This window comes from Panicum virgatum, chromosome 5N (assembly GCF_016808335.1).
Source record: "Panicum virgatum strain AP13 chromosome 5N, P.virgatum_v5, whole genome shotgun sequence".
In the NCBI taxonomy this organism is placed as follows: domain Eukaryota; kingdom Viridiplantae; phylum Streptophyta; class Magnoliopsida; order Poales; family Poaceae; genus Panicum; species Panicum virgatum.
Window position 1 is genome coordinate 56,527,790 of NC_053149.1, and position 11,034 is coordinate 56,538,823.

Sequence of the window (11,034 nt, forward strand, 5' to 3'; positions counted from 1 at the left end):
GCTACCACCACCTCCACCTAGCTTAACTTACTCCACGGCACTGTAATCGCCAAGCTAAGCTACTACTGTTACCAAATTACTCCTCACCGGGGGCCGGGGCCAACCTTGCATTTTGCATGCATGTTCATGCATGGGTAGGTGAGGAAACATGCATGGCAAGAGCTAGTAGCGTGGTAATGCATGAGCAATGTAACTTGCTACGCATTCACAGGCCGGTTAAACTGTCCTTTGCAGAGTCGCGGGGCGGGTGGAGATGAGGTGACGACAGGTGTGGCTTGCCTACGGTGGTGGCCTGCTGCCCCTGCCTCGCCCTGCGCCCACACACTCTCTGACGGTCAGTTTTCAGTACGCATAGTGTGTAGCCAGGGTAGCGTAGTAGCGCCAAGTCGCCAAGGTGAAAAACGAAGCTTTATTTCTTCCCCTCTGGGCCTCTCTGATGAAACTGTAGTCATCTCCACCGGTGGTGGGGGCGCGGCGACGTTTATGATGAGCGCAGCGCAGATAGCCACAGCGGCATGCATGCATGCAGTCGCAAAGCGAGCCGGGCGCCGGGCGCCATGCAGTTCTTTTTTTTTTACAGCGAGGTGCGAGGAATGTGAGGGGTGTCATTTTTGTGCCGATTGGATCCGCGTCCATCCGCCGAGACCACCAGCCCTACCACCATTATATTTGTTCCCTTGTTGCACCGAGGAGGCATCTCTTTCACGCAAGATTCTAATGATCACGTGCGCCCGGCCGGGCTGCGACGGGTTTGTTGGCACGCTCGCTCGCTCGTCTCCGGCGTGCACGGCCGTGTTCGGTTGCGCACACAACAACTGTGACATGTAATATCTTTGGGGTTCACCCGCCGGCGGCATGCATGCTTGCCATGGCTGAGGCCGGATGAGGAGGCTCACCCTATCCACAGACTGTGTAGCGTATGGAAATATATATAGAATGGAGATGACATGAATGCATTTTGGGAGTCTTCAAACCAGGAAATAAGCCAAAATTTTCACTTCTCCTTTTCATGTTCTGGCAGCAGATTGGGAACTACTGGAAGAGAACAAACTAATAATAGCCTTGAGGGGCTGAATTACAGAATGCTAACAAAATGAAAGAAAAAAAAAGCTAAGGAATCAAACTCAGGACATGGTTCTTATAAGAAGGTTAGGAGCGAATTTAAGCTGAAAAGAAGACAGGAGGTCATAAACAGAAATCGACACGAAAATTTCGAAGAGCTGAACAGATCGAAGCACGCGAACTAATAAGCAAAAAGGAAGAGGAAAAACAGGGGGAAAAGAACTCATAATAGAAGATTATTAGTAGTTCTTCCATAGTTTTTTTCTTGGGGGGGAGTTCTTGGGGTTTAGCTGCATTAATTATTACTGGGCTAACTGATCAATTCTAGCACAAGCTAGACTCATATCTAGATAAGCTGCCGGTAGTCTGCCCCCAAGTGGTGGTGGATCAAGAAGTCGTCGCCAGCGATGACGGGCGGCGCCGCGGGCCCGTCGAACAGCAGCGGGCTCTGCATGTGCATCATCCCGCCAGGACCACCGCCGGCGATCACGTGCGGCGGCTGGTGCTGCACCTCCTTCTGGCGGCGCAGCTCCAGCACCTTGCGGTGGGAGTTGGAGTGCTTCGACATCACGAAGGTGGGGCTCGCCGCGGGCCGATACTCCGGCACCAGCCTGCCCGACTTGTACCGCACCCCGCACGCGTTGCACAGCGTCTTGGGGCCCAAGGGCCCCGTCCTCCACTGCGGCGTCTTGTCCGTCTCGCAGTGCAGGCACCGCCGCCCTGCCGCCGACGCCGCCGAGCCCCCCGGCTGCGCCCCGGGCGCGCTGGAGGGCTGCGCCTTCGGCACCGGCGGCCCGTCCTTCTTCTTGGACGGCTTCGACGGCTTCTTGGCGGCGAACGCCTGGGCCGAGACGCCGGACTCCGCCGGGGCGATGTCCATGGACGCCGGCGACGGCGGCGAGGCCGGGGGCGGGGCGAGCACGAGGAGGCGCGACGACCAGTTGCCTGGCGCGACTCGGGAGCGCTTGCTACGGGCCTTGGCGGGGACCGGAGCCTCCGGGAGGAACATACCGGTCTGCGCCGCGGAGGCAGCCGAAGCCGGGGCCGCAGGGGCCACGGGAGCCGGTGGCACGTTCACCGCCGGGGAGAACCCGCCGGAAATGAGCTTCAGCTTCTGAAGGTCCTCGGTGGCGAAGGCATCGTCTCCCTCGCCCATGTAGTTGGACAGCCATTCCAGCTCCGCCAATTGATCGTACTGCGCAAAATTCACCGCAAGTTTAGCAACCGAGAGTTCTATCTCTGTGGTTCCGTTAATGCACTTGCTGGAAATTTCGCAAGGTACACTTTGCGGAATTCTCAGAGTGGACTGTTCAGTTAGAAGTTTTGTATTTCCGGCATTGTTGCTATTTATGCCAACTTTATACGGATTCTGGAGGACCGAAATTGAGTGGTTAATGGGAACCCAAATGGCTCTTTTTTCTGACGGATTAAAATTGAAACCTCGTAACTGTGCTCCTACAAAACCACAACAAAATCCTCCCACGCGGACGGCGGACCCATTTCTTCTCGGTTTTCGGTTTATTGGTTCAAGGATTAGAAGAGAACACGAACAGGCTAAATTTGGCAGAAGAATTCAGGCGAATTGACAGAAAGTTACCGGCTCGCAGAATTCCCTCGGGAAGTCCCCGTCGGCGAGCCCCGAGAAGGAGTTGCCGCAGCTGTCGAGGGCCGTGACGGTGGACGAGTCGGCCGAGAAATTCCCGAGGCCGCCCTCCTCCTTGACGCGGGCGGCCTGCAGGCACGGCGGCGCCTCGCCGTCCCCGGGCGCCGCCTCCCCGTCCCCTTCCTCGTCGTCGTCGTACGGGAGCACGAGGAGGTCGTCCACGACGAAGTGGTCCCCGCACCCAGCGGGCTTCCTCTCGCGGGGGGCCGCGCCGCCGCCGTAGTAGCCGTACTCGGCCGCCGCCGCCGCCTCCATGAGCTGCACTGCGCGTCGCACCGCAACGCCCCGCGCCCCCTGCGTTACTCGGCCCGGGTTTGTTGGTTTGCTCCTTCGGTTTTGGACGCGTGGGCGAGGAGAGGGGGAGACGGAAACGGAAATGACGCAGAGAGAGAGAGAGAGAGAGAGAGAGAGAGAGAGAGAGAGAGAGGGTTTAATTGGCGTGGAGCTGGAGCGCGGAGAGAGAGAGAGAGAGAGAGGGAGAGACGAGACGGGAGAAGAGGAGGGGGAGGGTCAGCTGGAGCGAACGATTCTTAAGGAGTAAATAAAGCGGGAGCCACTGAGCCACCACGCCGTCCTCTCGGCCCTCCGCTAGTAAAACACGCCAACTGACCGAACTAGAATTTGAGCTTGAAACCCGGGGGCTACTTCTTCATATTATTCGGAAACCAGTGCAAGCACCCACCGGCCGGCCAGTGTTCGAAATTTTCAAAACCTCGAGTACGTATTGTTGCCAATTTCAATTCGGAAGGAATAAAGTTACACATGGCTCTAGAGTAGAATCACAAATTATGAGATTAAAATGGTTTCTTTCGTATGAAATTTAAACGTTAAACATAATATACTACTCATTAGCAGGCAACAAAATAGTCCTCGTACTATCACGTGACTCCACTGTCTGTTACTCTACGTAACAGCAGCGCAACCTGGAGCTTTACGTTGCAAGAAGTAGTTATTCACCACCGGCCTGCAACGCTGCCGCCCGCGCTCCGGTGCGTGCATGGGCGACACACAGCAGATTCCGGTTGTCCCTTACGTCTGCGTGAGAACAAGCGCGGCTGACGAGGCAGGTGGTATTTTGCCAGGCACCCGGCCCGTCACGTCACGTGGGGAGCGGGTAAACTCCAGGCGCCCACGAGGGATCACCGTTCGTTCCAGGTACTCGCCATGAACCACGAGGGAGCTCACATCCCCGCGCGTTGCTCTAGTTTTTATCTATCGATCGTGGCCGTTTCCGCCGGGCCAGGCACGAACCTTCGTTTTTTTTTACTGTGGGAATTCGATAAGCAAGGTGGCCAGGATAAACTTGGTAGTAGCAGGAAGGATATTTATATATTTACCTTCTCCTATCCGCTCCAACGGGCAAAGTCTGGCCACCCACCAGTTAGGCCAAGTACTCCTTATATATATAGGCACGCATGCCTAGTTGCCCGGCCGCTCAAAAGGCCGCGTGAAAATCCGGTCCGTTGCACGCAATGCGCGCTGCACCGGGGAGTTGGAGGCGTGCCTGCACCCTGCAAGCACCGGCGCGCGGCAATTATGCAGCGGGGACAAATGGCTTTCGGGTAACATGTGGGCGTGCCGGGGCACAATGCTGATATGATAAGCCTTTGCACGATCGCACAGTGCGATCCACCGTTACGGGCGGCCACGCACACGGCACACTTGTGGCTGCGACCGAGAGCGAAAGCCCAGTCCCGGCCCATGGTGCAGAAATTATTAAAGCAAGCGTTGGGCGTTCCATCGTTTCCTCTGCAACACGTTTTGGTTTAGTTTCCATAATCGAACGTAACTGCATGAGGAAGCGCAAGCGCTGTCTGACGACGTCTATAGTTGGCTAAATCCGTATGTGTACGATGCAACTCATTCTGCCACATGTCCAAGCTAAGATAGCATTTACGGGTGTTTGATACAAGTGCTAATAATGTCCCAAAGTTTTAAACTTTAGCATAAGCTTATCTTATCCACATGTTTGTCCAAGATATATATATTATCCTTCGTTTGAGAGACCGTACTACTACGTGTGTGTAACTATAACCACGGCCAGCTCGTACTATACGCCTCGACCGGAACCTCACGGCTTCCTTGCTTGCCCGGTTGCCATACCCGGCCTAGCGCAAGCCTGCTTCTTCAGTCTTCACGAGCTGTGTACACGCGTCCCCGCAGACGCCCCCACGTCACGCGCCCCCCGTAGCGTGCTCCCACGTACGTACCACGTGAGGGACACCGCGGACCGATTTGCCAGCGCCGTTGTGGACGTCGTCGTCAAAGCTGGCCTCGCCAGCAAGTGTGTCACGACGGCGCCTCCGCGACGAGGCTGCGTCAGACGGGTCGCTGTGAGCGCTACGACCCCGATGCAGATTTGTCTCGTGGAGCGGGACCCTTCGATGTGCGCGGTTCCTTTCCCCCCCTCCCTTCTTCATGCAAAAAGATGGAGAAGTTTTAATTGGTGCATGTGGCAAGTGATAAGATCGTGAGAAAGGCCAAATGGAGTTTGTGGTGAGAAAAAAATAGGGAAGTTTAATTTTTAGTCCTAATTACCAAGGCTCTCCGCCTCTCCCTAGGTTGATGGGCCACTCAAATTCTTAGAGCAAGAACTATGGTTGCGCCGGCACCTCGGCGAAAAGGAAGCCAGCTTGGCGTCCATTTAATGCTCCAGCAGCAGCTGCCGCGTGCGGTGCAGCGCAACGGCGAATGGGAAGCCAGTGGCGCAGCGCAGCGGCGAATGGGAGCGTCCCGCTTCTGCAGCCGCCCGTTTCGGCCGGCGTCTCGCGAAACGCCCGATTCCTTCTCTCTCTTGCTTTATCTCTCATCCAGCTCGGATTCCGCCGATGCCCCGTGGCCCATAATACTTGCTCTTATGTCCGGAACAAGCAATTAGGAGATCTTTAAGCCTCTAACTCTCGCTAACTTTTACCAATACTTCTCTAACAAACACACCATATTTGCAAAACCCAAAAAAAAAACTTTCCAGAAATCTGGTAACGGAAACGGGTATCTTGCTAGTCATGGATTTTGATCTCCACGATTCCACTCGTCGTGCCACGGACATCAGGGCATGGCACTTGTGGAAGAAGAAGGGACAGCTGTGATCATCCGCGCGCAAGAACGGAGGCACCGGTTTTCCGTTCACCAAAAGATTACGGCGACAGCCCAGCTCAGCTTTTTCGGGTTTTGCAAAATTTTGTTGCTTGGACTAGTTGTGTTTAGTTCGCGAAATTTTTTGGATTTTGGCACTGTAGCATTTTTATTGTTATTTGACAATTAAATGTCAAATTATGGACTAATTAGACTTAAAATATTCATCTCGTCATTTACGGTTAAACTATATAATTAGTTATTTGTTTCAACTGTATTTAATACTCCATGCATGTGTTCGAAGATTCGATGTGACGGGTACTATAGAAAAAAATTTGGGAAGCGCCTGCAAGAGAAAAGGTGTGTGATGTGGGGAACAGAGCATTAGGCCCATTGCTTCGCTTCACTTGCTTGCTTGTGTCGTGACATACTTCCCTGTATTTTTATTTTGGGAAATTTGTGTACAGCACATTCTGAAAGAGTGATTTTGTGCAGAGCACACCATGAAAGCTGATTTTGTTCCCAGCACATCCTGAGTTTGCAATTTTGTCTACAACACACCACGCTGAGTATAATAATTATTTTTAGCTGAGTGAAGGTTCAAAAGACCATTTTGCCCCCGGGCCCACATGTCATCTTCTTCTTCTCCCTCTGCTCCCTCTCTTCCGCCGCCACCTCGGCTCCCTCTTCCCGTGCCGCTCTTCCCTCCGACCCTCCTCTCCGCTGCTCCTCCCCTCCTCCAATCTTGCGGCGACGAGCGCGCAGGGAAGCCCGCACAGTGGTGGCGGTCGGAGGAGGAGGAGGCACACGGTGGTGGGAGCCGCTTGGCAAGGACGAGGAGGAGGAGCGCCGCCCGCCCTGGGAGCTCGGGGCAGCGCGGGTCGGGAAGGTCGCGCCGGATCTGGGGAGGGCGGCGCGGGTCGGGGAGGAGCCACCGCGGGGAGGGGCGGCGCGGGTCGGGGACGAAGTCGCCGTGGGGAGGGGGCCGCCGCCGGGAGGCTCAGCGCGCGTCAGTTGGGGAGGAATCCGCCACGGGGAGGCGGCGCCAGTCAGGGAGGAGGCCGCCGCAGGGAAGGGCGGTGCGGGTCAAGGACGGGACCGCCAGGGGGGGGGGGGTCACGGAGGGGCGGCGCTGGTCGGGGAGGGGGTCGTGGAGGGAGAAGACGCGTGGGAGGGCGGCGGGCGGCGCGCGAGAGCAGACGTAGGGAGGACGGCGGCCGGTGCGCTGGAACAAGCGCGGGGATCGACGGTGGTGGCCTGCCGGAGGGGGAAGAAGAAGATGACATGTGGGCCCGGGGGCAAAATGGTCTTTTGAACCTTCACTCAGCTAAAAATGATTATTATACTCAGCGTGGTGTGTTGTAGACAAAATTGCAAACTCAGGATGTGCTGGGAACAAAATCAGCTTTCATGGTGTGCTCTGCACAAAATCACACTTTCAGAGTGTGCTGTACACAAATTTCCCTTTTTATTTTTCGTGTTGTTTTGGGCTTGCAGCACAACGGACCGAATATTTTATGGGCGGCCCCCTTGGGGTAGTTATCATGCAAGGCAGGATGAGCGGGGGGGGGGGGGGGGGGGGGGGGTTGGCCGCAGAAATCATGAGACTCTAGCCGCTCGAGGTGGGGTCAAAATTGGTACCATTTTGAGCCGCCCTGGCCTCAGTCGTCCTCGCCTTCCGTTTTGCTTCGTCCGCACATGAGATTGTGCTGTGGTCCCGGTCATGGGAGAGGATTAGAGAAAGTATACTAAATAGTATACATAATATAGTGCTCCCTTCGTTTCAAATTAAAAGTTATTCTAAAAATTTTAGAGAGTCAAAATTTTTTAAGTTTGATCAAAATTATATAAAAAAATAATAACATTCATGATACCAGTTAAGTATCATTAGATTCTTTATTAGCTATATTTTCATAGCATACCTAATTGATATCATAAATCTTTGTTTCTCTCTATAATTTTGGTCAAACATCGAAATGGTTTGACTCTCCAAGATTCTTGGAATAACTTATAATTTGGAACAAAGGGAGTATAGTAGTATATGCATAGCCATTGGGGGTGGATCTACATGAGGCTAGCGGGATCAAACCCCCCTACCTCCTCAAGATCCATGGACACCCCCTAAGCTCCCTCTCCCCTCTCTATTTTTGGAATGAAAGAATGGAAAGGAAGAGGGGAGGAAGAAGAAGAGAAGGGGGAAGAGGTGAAGAAGAGAGTCAACATGAGCCCCTTCTATATTCACACTCTAGATTTGTCACTGGCCGCTAGCTGGGACGTCCATTAGGCAAGCAGCCAGGCATGCATGAACCAGAGAAACATTCAATTCTACCCACATCTGATCCCGATGGTACACGCCATACTAACAAATTATATTAAGATTAATTGGTATTTATATATGATTTGTGAATGACAGCTATCAATATTCCACCTTCATTATAGATTTATAGTTGGTTACGATAATAGATTTCTCACGGTAACTTAGTGATGAATATATGATTTTGATATTTATGTAAATTTAATATTTAATAGCTTTGTAACTTTGCAGTATCTAGCTTTCAATGCCATCTACTTTTTTTAGCATGGTCATATTGTGCAGAAGGCATATATATAACAACTTTATGCACGAAAAAAGTTATTAGACGAGATCGATATCAACACCATATGTTTTCATCTTGAAATGTTGGAGGAAAGTTTTAAGGTAATATGTACAAATTATTTTGATATGAATATTTCTATATATGTATTGAGTGTCTACAGCTATTATAGCTATCATTAAAAGAGCCCCTGATTTTTAATTTCAGGCCAATTCCCTCAATGCCATTGTAAATTTAACTCATTCTTCAATGCTATCAAAATTTACATCCCTTCATTGCCACTGAAATTTTAATATCATCCCTGCAATGCCATTATGTGACTGCGCTGTTAGAATATATACCATTATGCCAAGAATGTGAATAGAGAGAGAGGGAGGAGGAGGGGGCGCGGGGGGGGGGGTGACGACGCCATTCCATGCCTCCCGCAGGTTCGCCATAATTGCCGAGACCGAGCTTTGCGACGGTGTAAGCATCTAGGCCCTCTAGATTTGTTTCGGTGATTAATGACAACCATTATTGTGACTAATGAGTTTGTGCAGCTTAATAGATCATTATCGCTCATTTGGTCATATGTCAAAAGAGGCCCCTCAATTTCGTTATTCAAAAAGGCGATCTTGGTATTCAACTCAAATATATAACAAGACTAAGGATCTTTCTAGTCCTAAGTGTCGTAAGGTTGAGAAGGACACTTAGGTTAGTATAGATTTTATAGTTTTGTAGTGATCGCACTATTAAGAGGGGTTAAGGTCAAGTAACTTGAGCATGGGCATGGTCATTTGAAAATGGATGCACACTATGGTCACTCAGGTTCCTAGAAGTTCAAATAAGTGGTTTTCAACTTATATCTCAAGAATATTTGGATTTCACTCAAGACTCAAATCAGAAAAGGCAAAATCAGAAAAAGTCTATACACCGGTTTAACCGACGCTTCCACTTTTCTATACGTCGGTTAAACGCAGTCAGCAGAGTCTGGACAGGTTCTATACACCGGTTAAACCAATGTTGTTTGAATTAACGTCGGTGCATTAGTCCAGAGTTGGTTGTTCCAGGGCTTTTCAAGTTCAATACACCGGTTAAACCGACGCTATTTGAAATGAGACGTCGGTGCAATTGACCAGTGAGATGGTTTTTCCAGGGATTTCAGAAGTTGTACTCATCGGTTAAACCGACGATGGATTTGAGTTAACGTCGGTGCAGTTGTCCAGAGACTTGGTTTTTCAGTTGATCAGTGGACAACTACACTCACCGGTTAAACCGATGATACGTCGGTTAATCTGCCCAAGTTGTAACGGCTAGTTTCCAAAAGGGGCAGTTTACTTTCATCGGTTAAACCGACGCTGGCTATTGGAGGATCGTCGGATTAACCGGTGCTACGCAATTTTCTGGCAGCTTTTCTCCAACGGCTCTATTCGTGTGAGCTGCCTATATATACCCCTCCAATGGGTCATTTTGCACTCTCTTGACACCAGGCAACATTCATACACTCATATATTGTTGAGAGCCACCTTGAGCTTCATCTTCCACACATTTGTTCATTCAATCATTCAAGAAGCAAGACTAAGGACTTGAGTAGAGAGAAGCTTGTGTGCATCCGTTCTTGGTGATCGGTTCTTGCTCAAGTGAAGACCCTAGCTTGTTACTCTTGGTGATTGGCAGCACCTAGGCGATCTTGGTGATTGAAGATGTTTCTTCCGGAGCTTGCCAACGATTGTGGGAGCCCAAAGAAGTTTGTACGTGGCTTGAGCTCCACCACGCCGGGATGGTGAATGGAGACTCTTAGTGAGCGCCCTCGTCTCTGTGACTTGGGAGGTGACAAGACTCTTAGTGAGTTTCACAACGTGGATTAGGGGTGTGTGCCAACACATCGACACCATGGGAAAAAATCCGGTTGTCTCTTGCCCACTCCTTACTTTCAAGCACTTACTTTCATGCAATTATTCATGTGCTTGACCTTAGAGATCACTGCTTAGCTCTATCTTGCTTAGTTTCATATCTAGTTGTATCTTCATAAGCTTGTGTAGTTTGCTTAACTAGCCGGTTGGTGAATTGAGCCTTACTAGTATTGCATAGGTTAAGGTTGCTTTACTTTGTTTTAGAAATTTGAAAAAGGCCCAATTCACCCCCCTCTTGGTCCATCGATCCTTACAATTGGTATCAGAGCCTCGTTGCTTATTTGGATCATTAGGCTTCACCGCCTAGAGCTATGGCCAAGATGGGAGGTTCGCCGCCTCACTTCGAGGGCAAGAACTTTGCCTATTGAAAAGTTCGTATGGCCGCATACCTTAATGCGATTGACCCCGAAGTGTGGTTGGCAACAAAGACCGAGTTCACCGGAACTCCCACCTCGGAGCAATTAAAATGGAATGCTAAGGCTAGAAATGCAATTTTCGAAGCCATTAGTGAGGAAGTCTTTGCTAGAGTAAATGGCATGGACTTGGCAAGTGATATATGGAAAGAGCTAATTGAAATTCATGAAGGCTCTACAAAAGTTCGTGAACAAAAATATCACTTGTTTAGAGCTAAGTATGATTTTTTTAAGATGCTAGCTCATGAAAATTGCAATGATATGTATTCTCGCTTGAATGTCATTGTCAAGGACATTAGTGCACTTGAAGTTTTTAAAATTGACAGTGGCTCCAT

The 11,034-nt window shown here is 50.7% G+C and overlaps 1 protein-coding gene across 1 annotated transcript; it reads right to left on the reverse strand.

Annotated features, from left to right (window-relative positions):
• Nucleotides 1-981: 981 nt before the first annotated feature.
• LOC120676438 (GATA transcription factor 9-like) lies at nucleotides 982-3,197 on the reverse strand. Its single transcript, XM_039957701.1, has 2 exons — nucleotides 2,660-3,197; nucleotides 982-2,257 (listed from the first exon to the last, which is right to left on the reverse strand). Exons 1-2 carry the CDS (start codon nucleotides 2,978-2,980, stop codon nucleotides 1,409-1,411), a joined length of 1,170 nt encoding a protein of 389 aa, XP_039813635.1. The 5' UTR covers nucleotides 2,981-3,197; the 3' UTR covers nucleotides 982-1,408.
• Between the last annotated feature and the right edge of the window lie 7,837 nt (nucleotides 3,198-11,034).

Bases quoted from the DNA above. Each gene is read 5' to 3' on its own strand.
- LOC120676438 (XM_039957701.1), bottom strand. From the start codon at position 2,980: ATGGAGGCGGCGGCGGCGGCCGAGTACGGCTACTACGGCGGCGGCGCG. The intron at 2,258-2,659 runs GTAACTTTCTGT...AATTTTGCGCAG, and splicing joins CGAGGGAATTCTGCGAGCCG to TACGATCAATTGGCGGAGCT.